This window comes from Trichechus manatus, unplaced genomic scaffold (genome assembly GCF_000243295.1).
Source record: "Trichechus manatus latirostris isolate Lorelei unplaced genomic scaffold, TriManLat1.0 scaffold00003, whole genome shotgun sequence".
Lineage (NCBI taxonomy): Eukaryota > Metazoa > Chordata > Mammalia > Sirenia > Trichechidae > Trichechus > Trichechus manatus.
Genome location: NW_004443939.1, coordinates 26126779 through 26152733, shown reverse-complemented (window position 1 = coordinate 26152733; position 25955 = coordinate 26126779). Strand labels below are relative to the sequence as shown.

The window sequence follows — 25955 nt, the reverse complement described above, 5'->3', positions numbered from 1 at the left end:
AATTCAATTTTTGATTATTCACCCCATATAGAATGCCTAGAATGTTCTCTGTGTTCTCTTTGCCTACCCATATCTTTTCTTTCCTTTATATCGCTTTATAGAACTTTGTAGAGTGCTCTGTTCAGGGTGGTCACTGAGTGTTTTCTTTGTCTTTTTTAGGTGATTACAATTCAGTTTATTAAATTTTCTGAACAATTAAAAATATATATAGCTTTAAAATTTTATACTATATTGTTTTATGATTTTGCTTCATATTTGTTTATATACAGAAGGACTGGAACTGGATAAACTGCTTCATAATTAACTTGCAGTATACTATCATAGTTATTATCAAGATAATTTTAATTTATGCCTTTGAATGTTCTTGCTCTGTTCTGTCGCTTCCCAACAGTTTTTCTCATATACTCCTTAAAAATATAAATAATAGGGTTTGAATATGGACAGTTATGTATTCTGAACAACCTGTCATTTTATTCTCACACTGGCAGCTAATCTTTCTGCCACTCCACATGATGTGCCTGGTGGTGAAGTGTATAATATCCCAAATAGGAAATGTTTAGAATAGTTAGGAAGTTGAAATGTGCTTTAGGGAGGAGAATAGTGACAAAGGTACAAGGAACATTTTGGCAACTACCATCATTCTCTTGTGTTTAGATAATAAGTAGGAACAATTTGCAATACAATGAAAGCTATGAAAGGGTTTTCTGGAGCAGAGGGGAAATTTCTTTATTCATTTATATATATAGATAGGAAAGTTTTAGGATGATGAAGAAGAGGTGTTTATTCCTTCACCAGTACCATACTGTCTTCATTACTGTTACTATCCTCATATTTAGTAACCTGATTTCCTTGACTTTGTTCTTTTTTAGTGGCTATTCTTGAGTCTTGTTCTTTGATATTAGTTTTAGAATCAGCTTTTCAAGTTCTTCAAAAAACTCTTGGGATTTTGACTTCCATTGAGGTGAATTTATAGATAATAGAATGGACTTCCTTATGGTATTAAATCTTTCAATTTATAAAAAAGTATATCTCTGTTTAAAAGTCTCTGGGTGGCGCAAATGGATTGTGCTCCACTACTAACTGAAAGGTTGACGATTTAAACCCGCCCAGCGGTGCCACAGAAGAAAGGCCTAGCATTCTGCTTCCATTAAGATCACAGCCAAAAAAACCCTATGGAGCAGTTTTACTCTTTAACATATGGGGTCGCCATGAGTCAGAATTGACTTGACAGCAACAGGTTTGGTTTGTAACTCTATTTCATTATGTCTTTTTTGTTGTTGTTAGATGCTGTCGAGTGGGTTCTGACTCGTAGCGACCCTATGTACGACAGAATGAAACATTGCCCGGTCCTGCACCATCCTCACGATTGTTGCAGTGCTTGAGCCTGTTTTTGCAGCCACTTTGTCAATCCACCTTGTGATACAAAGAAAGAAAAAAAGTCTTCCTCTTTTTTGCTGACCCTCTACTTTACCAAGCATGATGTCCTTCTCCAGGGACTGATCCCTCCTGATAACATGTCCAAAGTATGTGAGACAAAGTCTTGCTATCCTTGCTTCTAAGGAACCTTCTGGCTGTACTTCTTCCAAGACAGATTTGTTTGTTCTTCTGGCAGACAATGGTATGTTCAGTATTCTTCGCCAACACCATAATTCAAAGGCATCAATTCTTCTTTGGTCTTCCTTATTCATTGTCCAGCTTTCACATGCATATGAGGCAACTGAAAGTACTGTGGCTTAGGTCCTGGCTTGGATCTTCTTTAACAGCTTTCAGTTAAGTTTTATAGTTCTAAGTATTTCTCTATAAACATCTTTATTAGAATTATTTCGGTTGTTTTTTTTGTTGTTGTTAATACTTTTAGTAATATCTTTTTAAAAAATGCATTTTCTAACTTTGTTTCTGTGCATTCAGTTGTCTTTTATGTATTGTCGTAGTTACTTGCTGAAAACGTATTAATTCTAGTAATTTGACTCTAAATTTTCTCTTTTATTCTGGTAGATAGTCATAAAATCTGCAAACAATGACAGTTTTCTTCCTTTCTAGTCTTTTCACTCCCTCCCTTTTTTTTAATCTTCAAAAACTTCATATTTGAAAATTTGGGAGTGAAATTTTTCTTTGAAGAGCTCAAAATTAATAGTCTGTAGAAATTCTTTATTTTACAGAGGAGATATATAGTGGGTGGCACAAATGGTTTGCTTTTGGCTACTAACCAAGAGATTTGCGGTTTGTATCCATCCAGCAGCAATGTGGAAGAAAGGCCTGGTGATCTACTTTTGGAAGATTACCTGTTGCCATCGAATTGATTCTGACTCATAGCAACCCTATAGGATAGAGTAGAACTGCCCCACAGGGTTTCCCAGGCTGTAATCTGTGCAGAAGCAGTCTGCCACATCTTTGTTGCCTGGAGCTGCTGGTGAGTTTGAACTGCTGAGCTTTCAGTTAGCAGCCAAGCACTTAACCATTGTACCACCAGGGCTCCTTTTTGTAAGATTATAGCCATTGAAAACACTATGAAGTGAAGTTCTGCTATGATGCACATGAAGTCTCCATGAGTCTGAATTGACTCAGCAACAGCAGGTTAAGGCCAACATCAGCATAGTAGCAGTCCTAATAGTAAAATCCTAAGATAGTGATTATATTATGTTGCCCAGTTCATCAATATAAATAAATGAAATAATAAAGGAAGAGGATATATGAAAATAATTAATTAAAAATAAAGGTAAGTATTCATGTGCCTTATTAAGTTGTTTGCATGATAGCTTAATACACTTGAGTTACTACTATAACAATAGTCTAATAATCTTACAAAAAGTATAATAGCCTATCTTCAGAGGTTTCTCATGTAATAAACTTTCTCTAGAGCTGTCCGTCTGTTTCAGTTTGAGGATAGCTCAGCAAATTATTTTTATTTTCATTTTGGTACCCCAATAAAGTGAACCTCTTGGCTTATTACACCCTGTATTTATGCCAAATATGCAATTCCTGAGTATTTGTGATGGGACAATAGTCTTTTTTTAGTGATTGCTTTAAAATAAATGATAAACCCGTTTAAATTCCAGGTACTGTGTAAATGTAAGGAAACCACAACTTAGAGGGGACGCAGTTAGCATAGTATTGAAGAGTACAGACGCTTACCTGTTGCCGTTGAGTCGATTCCGACTCATAGTAGTTTAAATCCTGCTTCTGTCATTGAGTTAGGCCAGACCACAAAGTCTGGGCAAGAAGGATGGCTTGACTTAAATTGTTTTCACTTCAGGTTACTAAAGGAGTTTGAATGGTGCAAGAGATTTGCGACTGGCTGCTAACCTAAAGGTTGGCAGTTCAAACCCTCCCAGCAGTTCCTTGGAAGAAAGACCTGGCAAACTACTTCTGTAAAAGATTACAGCCAAGAAAACCCTATGGAGCAGTTCTACTCTGTAGCACGTAGGGTTGCTATGAGTCAGAATCGACTTGATAGCAACAGATTTAGTTTTTTTTTCTCCAAGTTTACTTCCAAACCAACAAAGAAGCAATGCAAAAGATACATGAAGTAAGGATACAAGTGAGTGGCTGTAGCTCCCCTCTACTTCCCTAGTTCCTCACTGGTATTCCTGAAGTTTGGCAGTTGGTGCAGCCGGCAGAGAGTGAGAAACCAGCCAGGCCAGAGGAATCCAGAGCTGTCACCACCATCATCAGGCTTTCAGTAAGCACAGAAATGGCCTATGAAAGTTTTTTGACCTTGGACAAATTATTTAATCTCTCTCAGCCTTAGTATCCTCATCTATAAGATGGAGAAGCAATACCTTTTTAGGGTGGAAATTGTTGGCTGGCTGATCCAACAGTAAATCCCATCTCCCTTCTTCCTTGCTTCATCCTGCAATCTCTTGTATCAGCCTATCATGTTTTGTAACTGTGTTGGCATTGGTGTAACATCAGCTCACTTGGCATTAATTTAAGGATCCTAAGTACTACTTTTATTACTGTGAGAGTCTTAACTTATCATCAGAAAGTCCTAAGTTGTAAGTTGTGTCATTTTAAGTCGTGAGTTGCCTGTGTAGCAATTAGAAGGGAAAAATAAGTCTGTTAGTAGGGAAAGGAGAAAGAAGGAGATGCTTTGAGAATAGCTGAGTCACAAAATGCCAAAACATTGTGGAGTTAAGTTCCACAAATTTTTACTGTTGATATATCTGGAACTACTAGTCTTTATAAGGCCTTGTTCTTGAATTTCCATAAAATTGTGTGCCATTTAATACTCGTCCTTTTTTTTAATGTGTAATTTTTTTTAAATTGAACTTTAGATGAAGGTTTACAGAAGAAATTAGTTTCTCATTAAACAATTCATACACATATTGTTTTGTGACATTGGTTGCCAACCTCATGACATGTCAACACTCTCCCCTTCTTGATCTTGGGCTCCCCATTACCAGCTTTCCTGTCCCCTCCTGCCTTCTTGTCCTTGTCCCTGGGCTGGTGTGCTCATTTAGTCTCATTTTGTTTTATAGGCCTATCTAATCTTTGGCTGAAGGGTGAATCTCAGGAGTGACTTAAGTACTGAATTAAAAGCATGTCTGGGGGTATACTCTTGGGGTTTCTCCAGTCTCTGTTAGGCCAGTAAGTCTGGTCTTTTTATGTGAGTTAGAATTTTGTTCTACATTTTTCTCCAGCTCTGTCTGGGACCCTCTATTGTGACTCCTGTCAGAGCAGTCAGTGGTAGTAGCCAGGTACCATCTAGTTGTGCTGGACTCCGTCTGGTGGAGGCCATGGTTGTTGTGGTCCATTAGTCTTTTGGACTAATCTTTCCCTTGTGGCTTTGGTTTTCTTCATTCTCCCTTGCTCCAGATGATGTGGGACCAGTGGAGTATCTTAGATGGCTGCTCACAAGCTTTTAAGAACCCAGACACTACTCACCAAAGTAGCATCTTCTTTTCTTGAGCCTGCTTTAGTGATTCCTTGCGATTAAAAGAGCCTGACTAGAATAAATACTATGGTGTAGATTAAGGGTTAACAAAGCCCTTTCCTTCTACATAAGAATTTGTTCACTTTCTAACTCTGTTCCCCTGGAAATCTGATAAAGGTAGGCAACATTGCTTATGGTAAAAATGGCTCTTTATGGGTTAGGCAACTACAACTTGACTGGGATAAATACATTATAAATACCTGAGGAGAAAGGCATATCTTTGGGCTTCCCTGAGGGTGGTGACTCTTGTAATTGGGCTTGCTTCCTTAAGGAACCCTGAAAACTCAGTCTATGGGGTTGTTGCATAAGATATTAACTCCAGCGGGGCATGAGGCTTTTAAGCCAAAGTGGATTTTCTGCCCACCTGATATAAGTCATTCTCTCATACCTGAGCTGTCCCTAAAGAACTAAAGAGAATAGCTCCTATGTAGATTGTTGCAAGAATATGCCTGTGGAAGAGGAATGCCTGATACTGCCTGAATTGCAGTATTGCTGCTGTAACAAACTAACACAAATTTAGTGGCTTAAAATAAGATAGATTTATTATCTTAAGTTCTGGAGCTCGGAAGTCCAAAATGGGTTGGAAGGGCTATGTTCCTTCTGGAGGCTCTAGGGGAGAATCTGTTTCCTTGCCTTTTTTAACTTCTAGAAGCTTTCTGCATTCCTTGACTCATGACCCTTCCCTCCATCATCAAAGCCAGCAGCATGGCATCTTCAGCTCTTTCTCTGACTCTTTTGTCATCACATCTCCTTCTCTCCCTCCGCTTCCTTAGTCACACTGCCTTCTCTGACTCTGACCCTCCTGCTTTCCTCTTACGAGGACCCTTGTGATTGCATTGGATCCACCCAGATAATCCAAGGTAATCTCCCTATCTCAAGATCTTTAACTTTATTACATCTACAAAATCCCTTTTGCCGTGAAAAGTAACATATTCACAGATTCTAGGGATTAGGATGTGGACATGTTAGCAGTACCATTATTGAGCCTACCACACTGCCTTACTGACAAACAGTGTTTCCTGTCCTATAACCTTCTAACTGAATTTGATATCAAATGTGGTCAGTGGAAGTCTTGTGAGTCTGAGTATTAAATGAATCCTATCAAGAAGACTGGTGAGTGTTACAGAATAAGAGTAAGTGGTACACTGGAAAAGTGAAGAATCATAGAACCCAAGAGAGGGGCTTTAAAAAGGGAACAGTGTTATGGAAACAACCTAAATGCCCATCAACAGATGAATAATAAAATGTGGTACATACATACAATGAAATACTACTCAGCCAGAAAGATAAATGAAGTTTTGATACATGCTACGACATAGATGGAGCTTGAAGACATTATGCTGAGTGAAATAAGTCAATTACAAAAGGACAAATATTATATGACCTCGGTTATATAAAAAGACAGGAACAGGCAAATGTATAGAGACTGAAGTTTATTGGTGGTTACCAGGGGCAGGAGTCCTGGTGGCGCAGTGGTTAATTGCTTGGCTGCTAACCGAAAGGTTGGTAGTTCGAACCTACCAGCGTCTCTATAGGAGAAAGATGTGGCAGTCTGCTTCAGTGAAGATTGCAGCCTTGGAAACCCTATGGGGCAGTTCTACTCTGTCTTATAGTGTTGTGGTGAGTTGGAATCAACTCTACAGCACCAGGAGGGGGTGAGAGGGAGGGGGAAAAGGGTAGTCATTGCTTATGGAGCACTGAGTTTCCATTTATGGTGATGAAAAAATTGTATTGATTAAGGGTAGGGGTTGCACAGCTGATTAATTGATGTCAATAAGTTGTACATCTGTAAAAAGTTGAATTGGCAAGTGTTGTGTGATATATTTACAATAACAACAACAAAAAGAGCAGCTGCTGAGGCTGCTTATGTTCAATAAAATACCTCATGGGATTTGGTTTCTTGGTTTAGAAGTTTAGGGACATGGTTTCATGGGACATCCTAGTTAATTGGCCTAATATTGTGTTCAGTGGTTCTGTTCTACGTCCTAATTTGTTGTGTAATGCCTAGGGTCTTAAAATCTTCCAAGTGGCCATCCAAGGTATTCGCCTGGAGTAACAGGAAGGAGAGTTAGGAATAGGAGGAGAAAATGGAATGTGTGGCTAACTACTTCCATGAACAGTTGCTTCCTTTGCCATGAGACCAGAAGAACCAGATGGTACCTGGCTACCACTACTGAATGTTTCGATTAAAGATTCTATAGAAAAATCTTAATCAAAAGGGGGAAAATGCAAAACAGAATTTCAAATTTTCATGGAATCCAAACTTTCTGAGGCCATAGAGGGTGGATGATCCCCTGAAACTATTGCCTTGAGATAATCTTTAAACTTTAAACCAAAAATATCCCCTGAAATCTTAAAACCAAACAGTAATTTAGCCTAATTAGATAAGAATGTCCGCCTTGAGCATTGTGCTCTTTTAAGAACTATCTATACAGGATCAAACTGACAACAGCAGCTTGAAAGATCAAACAGGAAACTGAGGGGCAATGAGTTTATGTTAATGGGGGAGGAATAATTTGGAAAAGGTGGATGAGAATGGATGCACAACTTGAAGAATGTAACCAGTGTCACTGAGTTGTACATCACTGGGTTGTACATGCAGAAATTGTTGGATTGGTATAAGTTCTGCTGTGTATATTCTTAACAGCAACAACAAAAATAAATTATAAAAAAATATTTAAAAAAGGGAGAGGGAGGACAGTGAAATATCGAAATGCCCTGTAAGAAGTACACTCAGTTTCTTTTGGATCAGGTGAGTAGAAGTTAGATTACAGTGATTTGAAGAGCTAATGAGAAGCAAAGAAGTGAAAAAAGTGACTGTAGAGCACTCCCTCGAAGGTACTGACTGAGAAGGAAAAAGAAAGGGTGATAGACTGAGGGGACTTAGAATCAATACACATTTTTTATTTTGAGATGGAAGGGATTTATAGGTTGGGGGAAGATGTCAAAAGAGAGGAAAAGTAAAAAGAGAGAGGAAGTAAGATTTAGGGGTTCTTAGGTATCTTCATTGATCCTTCCATTTATGATACTGTTTCTTTCTAAACTGGGTTGAAAAATATTGGGGAACCAATAAAAGGAGCCTGATGCATTTGAGGTCATGTGACTTAGGGTGGATGCTAAGGTTGGTCTGAGAAGTAGGGATAAAGATAGACAGTTGGGGTGTGTGTATTTGTGTGTGTGTGTGTGTGTGTGTGTGTGTGTGTGTGAAAGACAAGAGAGGGAGAGAGAGGGAATAGATACATATGTATATTAAGTTACTTCTCTTCCTTTCTTTACTCTCTTCCTTCTCTTGGCTCCTTCCCTTCTCCATCCAACGAATGTGTATTGAGAGCCTATGCTATTTAGAATACACTTGCCAATTTGTGTAATTTCAACTGAAATGAGAATACAGGGAAAAGAGAAAGGTAGGATAGTACACTATAGCCCTCAAGAAAACATGTAAGTGCTGGGTGGTGGCAATGGCAGTGATGTCAGAATAAGTCAGACTCATTTGACATTTCACTAGAGAAAGTGGTGGTAAATATTTCTAAGAAATTTATTAAGACTTAATGGAGAATTAATAGGAATAATGTTCTAATTCTCTGTCATGTTAGATTTGACTCTTTCAGGGATGTTAAAAAGATAAATAAAATTAACATTTGTGAAGATAACTTGACTTCTTTGAAGGAAAGATAATTTCACAATTTTATATTAATGGTTTTCAGGAATTTGACGAGAGTGTAAGTGGGAGGTTACTCAATTCAGTAAAAAGTACCCTGACATTAAATCCTTATACACCTATCTATTAAACTTATATTTAAAATTGTATCCCTCCACAAAGTTTCAAATTATGAAATTCAGATTTGTCATTTTAGAAAGTGAAAACCATATTAATCAGAACTTAATTCACCTGAACTGTCAATTTCTCCTCACCTTACTGGATTTCTAAAGAAAAGGAATGAAGGGCAATCTAAGGTTTCATGAGAGAGCTTGTTTCTACATATTTTAGGGTTTATTCTAGGTCAAATAAAATACAACCTAATTTTTTGCACTTCATCTAATTCTATATTGTTACGCTTAGTAAAAATAGATATTCAAATAATAGCTATTATTATACTAAATCACATGTAACTTCAAATATATGAGCCTATAGCTAGCTCTACCCTCATGTAGTTTGGTTGTATGATACTGTGTTTGCTACTCATGACTCTTCCCGTCCTAGCAGTGCAGTTTTTTGAGTTTTTATTTCTAATAATGTAAGTACAAAATATCTGACATCTTATAGTCTAGTAATGCCAATTGTTTCACATTTGGCAAAGTGGAAGTAATCCATAAAATCTTGATGGTCCAGCATCTGTAGCCAGCAGATTTGTTATGATTAGTTTCATAGTGCATTGGAGGAGAGAGTTATTAACTTGGAAATTCCTCAAGACATGGAAGAAGAGCAAGAAGACAAGCCTAAAATGTAAATTAACCTGGCATCAAACTACTTTTTATATAACAAACATTGTTGAATTTCTTTGGTCCGACAGTACATCGCTGCAGAAGCAATGATCTGCAGAGTATCCTGAATAATTTATGTCAGAAAATAAAGCAACACTGCTGAGGCAGAAACCCAGAGAGTTAAGAAGGTATCAGAGATCCTTATGGTCTTCATATCTCCTAGTGCTTTTATTTTAGCTGCTAATCTAGATTGAGATGATAGTATTGAAGATAAGGCTCGTGATCCCAGCTTTGGTAGCTAGAGATGCTCCAAAGGTAGTGATTAAGAGCTACAGCTGCTAGCCAAAAGGTTAGCAGTTCAAGTCCACCAGGCGATCCTTGAAAACCGTATGGGGCAATTCTACTGTGTCCTACAGGGTTGCTATGAATCGGAATCCGCTTGACGACAACGGGTTTGGTTTTTGTTTTTGTTTAGCATGGCTACAGTATGCACCAAGTTTTAAGTGAATGATTTAAAAACATTTTGACCAATATAGAAATTTTATTTAAATTTTATTCAGTGAAAAAATTTTGTTAAGGTGATACTGTTGTTGTGTGCTGTCAAGTCAATTCTGACTCATTGTGACCCTATCTGACAGAGTAGAACTGCCCCATAGGGTTTCCTAGGCTGTAAATCTTTTTTTTAATCCATGAGAGATTTTATTTAAAGGAATTATTTAGTAAGATTAAAAGTTTTTTTTGTAATGCACATAGAGTTTATAGTTTATTATCTTCGCATGCCTCTTTTTAGTCTTTAGTTTTCTGGTATCAGCGTATGGTCCCAACTTTTGATCAGAAGTTAATGGTTTCCCAGTATATTTAGATGGGATCTGATGAATTATTCACTTGTTGGAACAGAACTTGGTTCCACACAGAATTGGATACCTAGCCACATTAAGACTTGGATCTGGCTCACCTGAATGAGGGACCCCTCAACGCCCTGAACTTGACAGGCTGTGTGGCTTAGCGTTCTTTAGTGGATGATTCTCTTCTCTAGAATGTTTGTAACCAGTTCCCAACTTTGCTAGTGCGTTTAAGATTTATTTGACTTGTGTTCAACCAGGTATTCTTTATGTGGGAAGAAACTCCCCTGTCAGCTGAGATTGATTCTCTTGCGGCCAATTCACAAATTAAAACTAGCAGCATCTCTAATTGCATTTTGAAAAACATTTTTATGTAGGTTCTTGACTGTTGACTCTTCTCCCTTCCTTTCTTCCAGGTAAAGGGCCCAGGCATTGGGCTTCTGGGCATTTCTCTAGGGGCTGATATTTGTCTCTCCATGGCCTCATTCTTTTTTTTTTTTTTTAAAATTGTAGTTTAAATGAAGTTTACATTTCAAGTTAGTCTCTCATACAAAAATTTAAACAGTCATTGCTATGTAACCCCATTTGCTCTCCCCGTACTGTGACAGCACACTCCTCCTTTCTACCCCTGATTCCCCATGTCCATTCAACCAGATCCTAACCATCTCTGCCTTCCCATCTCACCTCTGGACAGAAGCTGCCCATTTAGTCCCTTGTATCTACTTGAGCTAAGAGGCACACTCCTCACGAGTATCACTTTATTCCCACAGTCCAGTCCAATCCCTGTCTGAAGAGTTGGCCTAAGAAATTGTTTTAGTTCTGGGCTGATAGAGAATCCGGAGCTGTGCTTCCTGGGATTCCTTCAGTCTCAGACCATTAAGTCTAGTCTTCTTGCTAGAATTTGAGTTCTGCACCCCACCTTTCTCCTGCTCCATCTGGGACTCTCTGTTGTGTTCCCTGTCAGGGTGGTCACTGGTGGTAGCTGGGCACCATCTAGTTTTTCTGGTCTCAGGCTGATGAAGTCTCTGGTTTATGTGGACCTTTCTGTCTCTTGGGCTAATGCTTTCCTTGTATCTTTGGTGTTCTTCATTCTTCTTTACTCCAGGTGGTTGGGACCAACTGATGCATCTTAGATGGCCCCTTGCAAGCTTTTAAGACCCGAGACGCCATTCACCAAAGTAGGATGCAGAACATTTTCTTAATAAGCTTTGTTATGCCAATTGACCTCGATGTCCCCTGAAAGCATGGTCCCCAGACCCCTACCCCTACTACTCTGTCCCTCAAAATGTTTGATTGTATTCAGGAAACTTCTTATGGCTGTAAATCTTTACAGGAGCAGATGCTAGGTCTTTTCTTCCATGGAGTAGCTGAGCGCTTAGCCATTGCACAACTAGAGCTCCTTATAAATGAAAAGTTACACTCTTTGGAATTTCATTCTCTGATAGTCAAAATCTGTGAAGGATTATTCAACTACTTAAAATGTATTTTGTTGCCTGTTGGTTACTGGTTACTGATTGGGCTGAGGAGGAATTTCAGCTAGGGGCCGATGAAGTATAGCTTAGCAGCCCTGATGCAGGCAAATAGAATATGGGAAAGTATTTATTTTAGGCCATTTTTTTCCCACTTATGTTTCTCAAATTGTATTTCATGGATTCTTTTTTGAGAAGTTTTAAAATTTTATTTCATATTGATGACAGTCTTTAAAAAAATCTCTAAGCATGTTTAGGTTCTTCTATTTATACAGATACAAAAGTGTTAAGGGAAGGAAATATTAGCAGTATTTTTTAAAAATAATATTTTACTGAGTTTTTCATGAGAGTTTACACAGCAAGTTAGGTTCCCATTTGACAGTTTCTGCACAAATTGTTCAGTGACATTAGTTCCATTTATCACAATGTATCAATATTCTCTTTGTGTTCGGTTTGTTCCATTTCCCGTACTCTATAGTTTCCCTGCTCCCTTATCTTCTCATGTTTGCTTTTGATTAAGTGTTGACCTTTTGGTCTCATACAGATGGTTTTTAAGTCATTCACTGATCTTATGGGCAATATCCTTTATTTTGTGTGCCACTCTGCTATTTCGCTAAAAGGATCTCAGGGGATAGGTTCAATTCTAGGTTTAAAGAGTGTCTCAGGGTGATAGATAGTCCTAGGGAGTCCTCTGTTGTCTACTGTTGCAGTTTGTCTGCCTTTTTTTTTTTTTTACAAATTTGAGTTCTGCTGCACATTTTCTCTCATTCTGCCTAGGGCCATCTATTGTGACCCGCATCAGAACAGTTAGTGGTTAGTGGTGGTAGCCAGGCACCATCTAGTTCTTCTGATCTCAGGGTAGATGAGGTTGCGGCTCATGTAGACTTGTTTCTTCTCTGAGACTTTGGTTACCTTCTTAACTGCTTTGCTCCTGGTGGGTAGAGACCAGTAGTTGTGTCTTAGATGGCTGCTTGAAAGCTTTTAAGACCCCAGACACTACTCACTACACTAGGATGCAGATCACGATTTTTGTGAACTATATTATGCCAATTGACTGAGTTGTCCCATGAGACTATGTTCCTAATCTTTCAAACCCAGAAAACAGCCTTGGAAGGTATTTCGTTATGTCTGAGGAATATCTGTATTTGTGTGTTCAATGAATATATGTGCCTTACCCACATATTTGTATTTACACGTATCTATAGATACTTCTGTAGGTCACTATGAGTCGGAATTGACTTGACAGCAGTGCGTTTAGTTATCTTGGTTTATAGATATTTCTTTTGGTTCTTACCTGTGCATACACTTGTACCTACTTGTATAGCAATATGCCTATATCCATCCATATGTGCTCAAACACCCGTTTTTACTTTGGTTGTGCTGTACTCACTACATCCACATTCGCTGTCCCTTTTCCTATCACCAAAAATAACAAGTCTTTACAATTTAAAGCATATTTTCCACTCTCCCCTCCTTGGTAACCACTGATGAACATTGGTCTCTGTCTATATATTTTTGTCTTCTTATAAAAGAAGGATCATACAGTATTTGTCCTTATATGCTTAACTTATTTCACTTAGCATTGTGCCCTCCAGGTCCATCCATGTTGTTTCGTGGACTCATTGTTCTTTATGGGTGCGTAGTATTCCATTGTATGTATGTACCTCAATTTGTTTACCCATTCATCCGTTGATGGGCACTTTGGTTATTAACATTTATTAGCTATTGTGAATAAAGCAGCAATGAGCATAAGTGTGCATATGTTTGTTCGCGTCATTATTTTTATGTCTCTAAGGTATACACTGAAGCCCTGGTGGCACAGTGGTTAAGAGCTTGGCTGCTAACCAAAAGGTCAGCGGTTCGCATCCACTAGCCGCTCCTTGGAAACCCTTTGAGGCAGTTCTGCTCTGTCCTATAGGGTCGCTGTGAGTCAGAATTGACTCAGTGGCAATGGATTTGGTTTTTTTGGTTTAAGGTATATACCTAAGGAGCCCTGGGCGCAGTGGTTAAAGCGCTCAGCTGCCAACCGAAAGGTCAACGTTTCGAACTTACCAGCTGCTCCGCGGGAAAAAGATGTGGCAGTCTGCTTCTGTAAAATATTTATAGCCTTGGAAGCCCCATAGGGCAGTTATACTCTGTTATATAGGGTCGCTATGAGTCAGAATCGACTTGATGGCAGTGGGTTTGGTTTAGCTTAGGGTATATACCTAGGAGTGGGATTACTGGATCATAGGGTAGTTCTATTTCTAGTTCTTTGAAAAAGCACCATACCATTTTCCATAGTGGTTGTACCATTTTACGGTCCCACCTGCAATGATAAGGGTTCCAGTCTCCTCACACGCTCACCAATGTGTATTGTTATCTTTTTTTTTTTTTAAGCAGTGCCATTTTAGCTGAGGTAAGATGGTATCTCATTGTAGTTTTGATTTGCATCTCTCTAGTGGTTAAGAGCTACAGCTGCTAACCAGAAGGATGGCAGTTCACATCCAGCAGCCGCTTCTTGGAACCCTATGGGGCAATTCTACTCTGTCCTATAGGGTTGCTATACGTCAGAAACGACTTGACAGCAACAGGTTTTTTTAATGGCTAATGATCTTGAAAATCTTTTCTTATGTTTGTTGGCTGTTTGGATGTCTTCTTTGATGAGAGTTCTGTTCATGTCCTTTGCCCATTTTGTGATTGAGTTGTTTGTCTTTTTGTGTTGAGTTGTTGCAGTTTTCTGTAGATTTTATAGATTAGACCCTTATCAAATAAGTCATTTCCAAAGATTTTTTTCCTAGTCTGTTGGTTGTCTATTTACTCTTTTAATAAAGTCTTTTGATTAGCACAAGTTTTTTATTTTATGAGGTCCCATTTATCTATTTTGTCTTCTATTTGTGTATTTGTTGTTATGTTTTTATCCTATTTTTACAAAAGATGAGGTCTCAGTTTTCTCCCTATGTTTTCTTCCAGGAATTTTATAATTTTAAGTTTAACATTTAGGTGTTTGATCTGTTTTGAGTTAGTTTTTGTGTATGATGTGAGGTATGGATCCTGTTTCATTTTTCTGCAGGTGGATATCCAGTTTCGCCTGTGCCATGTATTAAAGATACTGTTTCAGCCCCACTGAATGGACTTTGACCCCTTGTCAAATATCACTTGTCCATAGATGGCTGGGTTTAATTCTGAGTTCTCAATTCTCTTCCACTAGTCTATGTGTCTATCAGTGAACCAATACCAGGCTGTTTTGACTACAGTCTTTGTATAGTATGTTTTGATATCAGGGAGTGTGAGGCCTCTTGCTTTGTTCTTTTTCTTCCGTATTGCTTTGGCTATTCAGAGTTTCTTTCCTTTCCATATAAAGTTGGTCGTTTTTCCATTTCAGTTAAGAATATCGTTGGGGTTTATATTGGGATTGCATTGTATTTGTAGACTGCTTTAGGTAGAATTGACATTTTCACTATAGTAAGTCTTCCAATCCATGAGCACGCAATGTCTTTCCATTTTTGTAGGCGTCTATTAGTCTCTTGTAGAAGTGTTTTATAATTTCCTTTGTATAAATATTTTATGTCCCTGGTTAGGTTAATTCCTAGGTATTTTATTGATTTGGGGGCTATTGTAAATGATATTGTTTTCTTGATTTCTTTTTTGGAGTAGGCTTTGTTTGTGTAAAGGAGCTCAACTGATTTTTCTGTGTTGATCTTGTACCCTGCAACGTCACTAAATTCTTCTACTAGTTCCAGCAGTTTTCTTGTGGAGTCTTCAGGGTCTTCTGTGTATAGGATCATGTCGTCTGCAAAAAGAGATAGTTTTACTTCTTCCTTTCCAATTTGGATACATTTTATTTCTCTTGTCTTATTGCTCTGGCTCAGACTTCCAGTACAATGTTGAGTAAGAGTGATGATAATGGGCATCCTTGTCTCATTCCTGTTCCCAAAGGGAAGGCTCTCAGCTTTTCTTCATTGAGTATAATGTTGGCTATTGGTTGTGCATACATGCCCCTAATTATATTGTGAAATTTCCCTTCTATTCCTGTTTTGCTGAGAGTTCTTATTAGGAAAGGGTGTTGAATTTTATCAAATGGCTTTTTTGCATCAATTGATATGATCATATGGTTCTTTTCCTTTGTTTTATTTATGTAGTAGATTATATTGATTGATTTTCTAATGTTGAACCACCCTTGTAATCCTGGTATGAATCCTGCTTGATCATGGTGTATAATGTTTTTGATATATTGCTGAAGTCTGTTGGCTAGAATTTTGTTGAAAAAATTTGCATCTGTGTTCATAAGGGATATTGGTCTGTAAATTTTCTTTTTTTGTGGTGTCTTTGCCTGGATTATGTATCAGGGTTATGCTGGCTTCATAGAAAGAGTTTGGTAGTATTCCCTCCTCTTCTGTGTTTTTGAAGAGATTGAGTAAGATTGGTGTCACCTCTTCTCTGAATGTTTGGTAGAATTCTCCAATGTAGCCATTTGGTCCTGGGGTTTTTTGTTGTTGTTGTTGGCAGTTTTTTGATGACATCTTCAATCTCTTCTTTTGTTAGTTTGGGTAGGTGATGTGTTTCTAGGAATTTGTCCATTTCATGAGGTTTTCAGATTTGTTGGAATACAATTTTTCATAGTAATCTGTTATATCTTCTTTATCTCTGTTGGATTAGTTATAATGCCATCAATTTCATTTCTTAATTTGGTTATTTGTCTCTTCTGGTTTTTTTCTTTTATCAATCTAGCCAGTGGTTTGTCTTATTTTATTGATCCTTTCAAAGAACCAGCTTCTGGTTTTGTTGATTCTTTCTATTGTTTTTCTATTTTCTATTTCATTTATTTGTGCCCGATCTTTATTCTTTCTTTCTTTTTTTTACTGGCAGCTTTTGCCATCTTTTGCTCTTCGTTTTCTATTTGTTCAAGTTGTTGGTTTAAGTTAGTGATTTTGAATCTCCTTTTTTAATGTAAGCACTTATTGCTATGAATTTCCCTCTGAGTACTGCTTTTGCTGTGTCCCAAAGGTTTTGCTATGTTTTGTTTTCATTTTTGTTTGCTTTTAGGAATTTTTTTATTTCACTTTTTATTTCTTCTATGACCCAAGAGGTTTTTTTTAGTAGTGTATTATTTAGTTTCCATGTATTTATGCTTTTTCCCTTATTTTTTTTTTTCTGTTGTTTATTTCTAGCTTCATACCATTAAGGTCAGAGAAGATTGCTTTGTATGATTTCAGTCTTTTTAAATTTGTTGAGACTTGTTTTGTGTCCTAGCATATAGTCTGTTCATGTGTGCTGGAGAAGAATGTGCATTGTTTTCCTGCTGGGTGGAGTGTTCTCTTATATGTCCACTGGGTCCAATTGGCTTATGGTTTTATTTAAGTTCTCATTGTCCTTAGTGATCTTCTTTTTAGATGTTCTGTTTCTAATAGAAGGTGATGTTGAAGTCTCCTACTATTATAGTGGAGTTGTCTATTTCTCCTTTCATATTAGTCAGTATTTGTTTCATGTATTTTGAAGATTGCTGTTAAGTGTATTTATATTTTTATATCTTCTTGCTGGGTTGGCCCTTTTATTATTATGTAATGTTCTTCTTTATCTCTTGTAATAGATTTTGATTAAATTCTATTGTATCTGATATCAGTATGACCACCACTGCTTTTTTTTGTTTAGTGGTTGCGTGGAATATTTTTCTCCATCCTTTTATTTTCAGGGTTTATGTCCTTATGTCTGAGGTATGTTTCTTGTGGATAACAAAAGGATGGATCATGTCTTCTTATCCATTCTACCACTCTATGCCTTTTGCATGGGACTTTTAGACCATTTACATTTAAGATTATTACAGAAAATGAAGTGTCTACCTCACTTATTTTGCTATTTGTTTGTTGAGTGTTTGTATCTTCTTCGTTTTTTTAATTCTGATTTTTTTGTTTGTATTTTTCTGTTTTGGCTGCTTTCTTGTAATGAGCCTTTTTGCTTTCTTCTTTTCCTCTGAATGTTTTTTCTTGGTGATTTCTTAGTGGTTGCCACATATATTACATTACACAACTTAGAATTGCAACAATGTTTAACATATGAACAACAGTTAAAACACAACCTTAACATAGTAAATCTATCCCTGGTATTGTCCTCCCTCCCCCGTTTCTGTTGCCATGTCTCCATTAACATCAATATACAACCTATATTCGATATGTTTACTTTGTACTTATTTCTTACAAATTTGATGTATTGTTTGCAGGATTTAATTATTGAGTTTTTTCCCTGAAAAATCGTATACTTGGTCCTTATAATTGCCTGTGTTGTTGTGTTTTTTAATAATTGCCTGTGTTGTTGTTGTGGAGATCTTTCTCTCTCTTATTTTTTCAGTAATTTATTTATTTTCTCCGTGTATAGACACAAGTGTTTATTTAGTGCTCTTGCCCTTCCATTTCGAGTACTCCCTTGAGTAAAGTTGCAAGGCTAGTCTGGTAGTGGCAAATTCCCAGAGCTTCCATTCATTTAGGAATGTCTTGATTTCCCCCTCGTTTTTGAATGACAGCTTTGCTGGATAAAGAATTGTTGCTTGGCAATTCAAAATTTTATATATATTGTTCCATTGTCTTCTGGCCTCTAGAGTTTCTGGGGAGAAATCTACAGTGATCCTTATGAAAGACCCTTGGTATGTTGTATTGTGTTTTTCTCTCACTGCTTTTAGAGTTCTCTCCTTGTCTTTGGTTTTCAAAATTTTATTAAGATATGGCACTGAGTTGATTTTTTTTGTGTGTTTCTTTTAATTAGAGTTTGTGTAGCTTCCTGTATTTTGCAGCTTGGTTCTCTGTTCAGGTCTGAGAAATTATTTCCTGGAAAATTGTTCCTATGCCTTTATTGTTGTCATGATGCTCTGGAATTCCAATAATTCTAATGTTAGATTTCTTAATTGAGTCTCATATTTCCATTTAGGTTTGTTCGCTTCTATTTGTTCTTTTCTCTTGTTTCTTTTGAGACTTGATAAATTCAGTTATTTTGTCTTCTAGTTCACTTATTCTATCTTTTGTCTGTTTGACTGTTGTTGAGGTTTCTCTTGCCTTTTCTAATTCAGTTGCTTTATTCTTCAGTTCTAGTAGTTCTCTTTGGGGTGGTTTTTTTTTTTTTAAAATATCTCCAATTTCCTTGTTGGGTCTCTCATTTTCTTCCTCCATTTGTTTCCTGATCTCTGCTAGTTTGTTTTCTGTGTGCTTTTTGCTTTCTTTAAACATATTTAGCACCATGTTCTGAAAATTTTCAATTCCTTCTGTTAGTCATAGGAAAAATTTCCTCTTCTTGTTTTGCTCTTGATTGATTCTTCTTGTGATATTGTGTGTTTTACTCTTTTGTTTTGTTTTTTTTGTTGTTGAACTTGGGCCATTTTATTATCTTCTTTTTTTTACTTTAGATTTTGTGTTCTGGTTGTTGTGGCAAAATTTTCTGATTGGGCGCCCTGGTAGCACAGCGACCAGGCACCTGGCTGCCAACTGAAAGACCAGGGTGTGCACCCACCAGCCACTCTGCAGGAGAAATCTGCGGCAGCCTTCCTCCACAAATACTTGCAGTGCTGGAAACCTTATGGGGGGCTTTCCTTTTGCCCCACTAGGTCTCCACAAGTCAGAGTCAACACAGTAGCAGTGGGCCTGGTATCTTCTCCTGAGAAGCACTGGAGGGCCCCCTTATTCTTAGAGTTTTTTTGGTGCTGACTCAGGAGTTCTAGATGCTTGATCTCTGAAATTCAATATGCATGTATGGCAGGGCGGGACGTGGTGGTTTAGCTGGTCTCGGATGCTGATGTAAGCGGTGGGGCTCACCTTTCGTATGATGAAGGTGAGGGCTGTCTATGTCTTTGCCTCAAGGGCACCCTGCACAGGCTCTCATACCGTGTCCCGTTATAGTCAGGGAGCCAGCTATTTCCCTGTGCTGCTCCTCCATCTGAAGTATTTATTTCCCTCACCCTCCTGCCCTTGCAGTTCTTCCTGATCCTAGCGTGCATCTGTCTTGAGCCTCAGCGAGATTTGACAGTACTCTCCCTCAGCACCACGGTCTCCCTTTGTCCCCTCTCCACTGCATGGCCCACACACTCCCACAGCCAGTTTGCACAGCCTTAAAAAATTGGGCTACAGCTTCCTTAGATTAGCTCCCTTTCTGTTCCCCGTTTGGGATGTTGCCCAGCCCCATCTCAAAATGACTGCAATGAGCAACTGCTCCAGATATTAGAGGGTAAGTTTTCCCAGCTTCTGTGCCGTCCCCGTTCCTCCTCTCCCCCGCTTCTGGACTCACCCTGACTCTCCAGCACCTCAGCTACCGTCCGGAGTTCTGAGACCTCAGTCTGTGCTTGTTTTTGTTTGTTGTTCAGTGGATTATTTGCTGGAGGGATAAATGGGCATGTCCGCTCACTTCACCATCTTTCTCCACCCCAAGCAGTTTTTAAAAATTTTTTTTTTTAAATCTCGAGAAAGAAGTTACACTTGTAAATATTTATAATATATATTTAAAGTAGTAAATACATTTAACTTACAAATAAGTAGATATATAGGGGTTTGTCCTCACAATTTTTTTTTAAAAAAACTGTTATAACTGCATGATTTAAAAAATTTGGGAACCGTTTATGTAAATAACCACTGTATAACTGAACTTGCCATACAGTTTTAGTGCGCATACTTTCTTTTAGTTTTGCGCTGAGAAGGCCTTATTGCTGTATTTTTTTTTGTGTGGTGGAGTTTTTGCAGGGGTTTGAATAGAACAAAGTGTCAGCTGAATCATCACATGGTAGTAGAGGCTTCCCAAACTGTAAGAATATTATATTCATGTTATTGATTAGATATATTTTGGGGATTTTGTCTTAATACAAAACAACTTGCTGTCATTATTTACAGAAATGTAGTACTATGTCTTCAATGTAGATTGGTTTTTTGGTCTTGATTTCGGCAGTGTTTAATTTGATACTCATTCAGTGAAGATTTAAATAACTACTACTTTGCTCACCTGATCTTCAAGTGAAAGGAGTAAAGAAGTGAGATTTCATTATAACTGGTGTTCAAAGAATGTTTATTGGCAAAGTCTTAGTTAAATATATGATCTGATTTTTCTGAATTAGTAAACAGAACCTGGAAGTTATAAATACCATTTTGTAAACATACTTTTGTGACATCATAGACATCTTTTATAATTGAATAGTATTGTAGTGTGGATGTCAAAATACAGAAAAAGAAAGAAAAAAAAAGAATAGAACCAGACCTGAACCTGTCTCTCTTTTGTAAGCATAACAGCAGTCATTTAGTTGTAGCGAAAAAAATCATATTTCAAATGGAATTAATGGTCATAGAGTATTATTAGTTTGGTAGTTTTGTTGGAATTTAACTTATAATCTTAGCTTGATTTCATAGTTTTATAAGAACTCTAAATTTAAAAGTGTTTACTTTCATGTTTGTATTTATTTAAGTACCATTATACAAATAATTTGTTAACACTTGGGCCAAGTGAGAATTTTTTTTTCTCCAGAAAAAAAGATTTTAGAAATAGTGCATTAGAATATGTGGTTGGACTTCTAAACCTTTGAAATCTAGTCTGTTTTCTGATTTATTTCTCATTTATCTGTATTATTACAAATTTAATAATTTTATGATATACTAACTATGCTAATTAAGCGTTGTAGTAATTATACGGAGACTTTAAAATATCTCTATTAAAAATAATTGAATTTATGATTTTAAGCTGAAATTACTACTTTATGATATTGATATTATATAGATATTGAATAACCATTCTAGTTTCATAGAGTGAAATTAGCCTTAAACAGAAAAACATGGTCTAAAGGAATACTTTTATTTTATATTGATATTTGGAGGTCACTTCTGTCTTGTTCAGCAGTGACCTATAACAAAGCAAGGTATGATTGATAATCACAATATAAATTAATGATCTCCTTAAGTTATAAAAAAGAGAAGATATTTTTCATTTTAAGAGGAATAGCTTTCACCATTCTGTGAGATGCATCAGTAACAGCTGAAGATATGATCTTTGAATGTGGCAGGGTTGGAACCCTTTCAAAATAGAAATCTAGCCAATTTTTAAGAAAAATCACAGTGTTTCAGTTTTGAACTTTAATGTATTTGGAACATATGCAGCAGAACATTTTCTTCTTGGTATCTCCTGCCAAAACTAATTACATTTGCCACATTAATTTCTCCCTTACGTTTGGGAAGCTCAAGTATACGGTAGAATAAAGAGTTGCCTGATTCATGTTCCCCAGGTTTAATGGTAGGAACAAGAAGAGAAGTATTTAAGAGATTTTGTAATTTTCTGTCATAGAAAATACATGCAAAAATGAAAATGTTTCATTTACTCAACAAATATTTATTGAGTACCTACTATATACCAGGCAGTATATACTAAGCCTTGGGACTACAGTTGTGAACAAGACAGACAGAGACCTTATATTTTAGTGGGAATGGTGGAGGGGGGGTGATGGGGATTTCATATTCATAGGTGTTCTCTAGAAAATAAAACAGGATAATGAGATAGAGTTTCTTAGCTGAGATTGGAATGGTATGAAGATCTGGGAGGAGAGTAGTCTACATCTGGTCAGTAGGAACAACAAACATAAAGACCCTGATGTGGGAAAGGCTAGGCTTATCTCTGGAACAGAAAGAAAGCCAGCGTAGAAGGAGCATAGTGAACATGAGTTCACTTAAACTGGGTAGGCAGATCAGATTAATTGGGTCTTTTTGACCATTGTAAAGAGTTTCAATTATATTTTAATTATAATGGGGAGTCCTTGCTGGGTGTTAAGTGCGAAAGTTTAATGATTTGACTTATTTAAGAAAGATCATTGTGGTGGCTATAAGGAAAATGAACTGTAAGGGAGCAGGAATGGAAGCAGGGAGCCACGTAGGGAGCTAGTCTAGCATCTAGTCAAGAGATGATGGTGGCAGGTATTAGGGAGATGGAGTGGAGCTACTAAGGAGTGATTGGACTGGAGATGGGTTTTGGTGGTACAGTTTTTGCACTTGATGATGGATTACATGTTTTTATACTTCAGCGTTTGGAATTCTGAAAGTTAAATTCTTTGGAATATCATAGTTAAATGTGGACTCTGCAAATATTGAGAATGTCAGATGCTACTAGAAATCTTTAAAATGTTTGGGGAAGACAGGGTAGCTCTTTTAACTTCCTTTTGCTATATGGCATAAAATATACTCTATTGGGAAAAAATTTTAAGTTAGTAACTTTAATATATGTGGATAAATTCATTCCAGAGTAGTCTTATTTCTCTACTTTAAAACTTGTATTATGTAAGGATATGAAAAAATGATTAAAACATCTTTAAGTTTGTACTCTATTTAGAGTTGTAAACTTATTTTTAATAAAAGAATGAACATAATTGTCACATGATATAAATAAGTTTTATTTGTCTTTAACTTTTTTGTTTTTATTTAAGTTGTATATTTACTGGAAATTTTTTTTTCCTAGTCACATTGTTCTAATGCTTGCAGATGATATGGCATGTAACCCTAGAAATCCCAAACCAGCTACAGTGTTCAGTCACAAAAATATGGAATTAAATGTGTATGGAGATGATGTGGAAGTAGATTATAGAAGCTATGAGGTAAGTTGTTTAATTTAGCAATATTTTTGAGTTGTAGTTAACTGTTACTTTTAAGTTCTAAAACAGTGATAGAAATAAAATGTCTTACTCTTTTTCTTTAAACTTGTACACGATTTTCACTGAATCTTTGGCATAATTCTGTCTCTGGAGTTCATATGAAGGAAACAATCATGAGAAAAACTGTTAAAACACAGGTATTTTCATGTGTGTCTTAGAAAAACTTTATACTGAGTTCTACATTAGAGTTTAGCAAGTTTTCATGTATTTACTTTCTCTCATAGAATATGTATTATTTGTTTTTCATATCTGATCTAAAATTTCTAGTTTAGTATTTCTAATAAATATATTAATTTTGGGAAAAGTTAGAAGATGAGTAACAAAAAAATTCACACATATTTCCATTACGTAGAGATAACTGCTTTTAATATGCTTCCAGTGTTTTTATGCATATGTAATTAAAAATTAAAAAATGAGTATAAATATACTATATTTTCTCCTTTTGAAACTTCATTTTAAATTTAACCAAAAACTCATTGCCATCGAGTGGATTCTGACTCATAGTGACCCTGTAGGAAGAGTAAAACTGCCTCATAGGGTTTTGGAGGAGCGGCTGGTGGATTTGAACTGCTGACCTTTTGGTTAGCAGCTGGGCTCTTAACCACTGCATCACAAGGGCTCCTATATATATATATATATATGTATATATATATGTGTGTGTATATATATATATGTGTATATATATATGTGTGTATATATGTGTGTGTGTGTATATATATATATATTTATGTATATTTTTATGTATTTATATATGTATATATAAAATGGAGCCCTGGTGACACAGTGGGTAAAAGCTATGTCGAAGTATGGCTGCTAACCAAAAGGTTGGCAGTTCAAATCCACCATTCGCTCCTTGGAAACCCTATGGGGCAGTTCTTCTCTGTTCTATAGGGTCACTGTGAGTCAGAATTGATTCGACAGCAATGGGTTTGGTTTGGTTTTTTATATATATATTATGTCCCTGGGTGATGCGAACAGTTAAGCTACTAACTGAAAGATTAGGTGGTTCAAACCTACCCAGAAGTTCCTTGGAAAAAGGCCTGGTGATCTACAGTCATTGAAAACTCTGTGTAACACAGTTCTACTCTGAAACACACGAGGTTGCCATGAATCAAAATCAACTCGACAGCAACTGTTAAATATATATGTATGTATGTGTGAATATATATATATATATGTTTGTGTGTATAGATATGAATATATGTTTATACACACACATACATACACACACACACACGTAGAATGGACCCTAGTGGCGCGGTGATTAAATGCATGACTACTCACTGAAAGACTGGCAGTTTGAAGCCACCAGCCGCTCCGTGGGAGAAAGATGTGGCAGTCTACTTCTGTAAAAGATTTACAGCCTTGGAAACCCTATGGGGCAGTTCTGCTTTGTCCTGTAGGGTCACTGAGTCGGAATCGATTTGACAGCAATGGGTAATACGTAGAGAGGAGTCCCTGGGTGGCATAAATGGTTAAGCACTGGACTGCTAACTGAGAGGTTGGTAGTTCAAACCCACTCAGAGACGACTCAGAAAACAGGCAATCTGCTTCCTAAGGGTGACAGTCTTGAAAACTCTATGGAGCAATTCTACTCTGCACACATGGGGTCACTATGAGTTGGAAATAATTTGACAGCCACTAACAACAAAAACAATACACAGAGAAAAAGGATGGAATGTTTTTGAAAGTAAAATAATTTATCAGGTTTCCTCAAGTTCTAATTCATCTGATTTATCTTATATTTTTAGGTAACTGTGGAGAATTTTTTACGGGTATTAACTGGGAGGATCCCACCTAGTACTCCTCGGTCAAAACGCCTTCTTTCTGATGATCGAAGCAATATTCTTATTTATATGACAGGTAATTTCAGTTAGCGATTTAATAATAGAATATTTTGAAACTCTTTGAAAAGAAATCGACATAGAAAGAAACTTAAACAACTTAAATGATTTTTGGTTAAATTTATTTATTTGTCATGCAGTTCTGTTTTCCCTGATCTGTAACAACGTGAAATTGATATCTGTAAGCAATATAGCCTTTTATCCTATTCTATATTTTTTTGTCTCCATTCTTTTTACTATTGTTCTGGTAAAGTTCATCACCTTTTACTGAGTGTCCTGCTGTAGCCTCCCTGCCTTCAGTTTTGATCTTGTATTAATCCTCCCACTGAAGTGATTATTAGAAATTATAAATCTGTCGCTCCTCTGCTTAAAATTTTATAACGGTTTCCCACTGATTGAGTCTCAAGTTATAGTGTGCGTAAGGATTACCTGGAATGTAGATTCTTAGGCCTCATTGTACAATTCTAATTCAGTTTCGATCCAGGGTGAGACTCAGGAAACTACGTTGTAAATATACTCTCCAGATATGAGATGCAATAGTCTTTTAAGTACACTTTGAAGAATGTTGGAGAGAGAGTCTTCCATAATATAATTTTTCAGTCTTAGTTCTTACACTCCTAATTCCCTTGCAAGCGCTTGACTGTTTCTGTTCCCCAAACATTTGCTTAAGCTGTTGTTTTTACTTATTGTGTCCTCTCAACTGCTTTGCCTGCTTGTATCTTTTTTTAGTTTCACCTCGGGAGTTAACTTGATTCAATAACTTGCTTCTGAGTCTGGGGTGACCTATGTCACAGTTGCTTGGGACAGTCCCAGTTT

General features: G+C 36.8%; 1 protein-coding gene across 2 annotated transcripts in view; it reads left to right on the top strand.

The window, feature by feature from the left end:
• Positions 1 to 25955, top strand: part of PIGK (phosphatidylinositol glycan anchor biosynthesis class K) — a 149756-nt gene that overhangs the window by 17608 nt on the left and 106193 nt on the right. For both annotated transcript variants that reach the window (XM_004369073.3, XM_023731188.1), the window contains exons 4-5: positions 23103 to 23238; positions 25047 to 25158. In XM_004369073.3, the coding sequence (XP_004369130.1) occupies positions 23103 to 23238; positions 25047 to 25158 (248 nt within the window). The remainder of the gene's footprint in view (positions 1 to 23102; positions 23239 to 25046; positions 25159 to 25955) is intronic.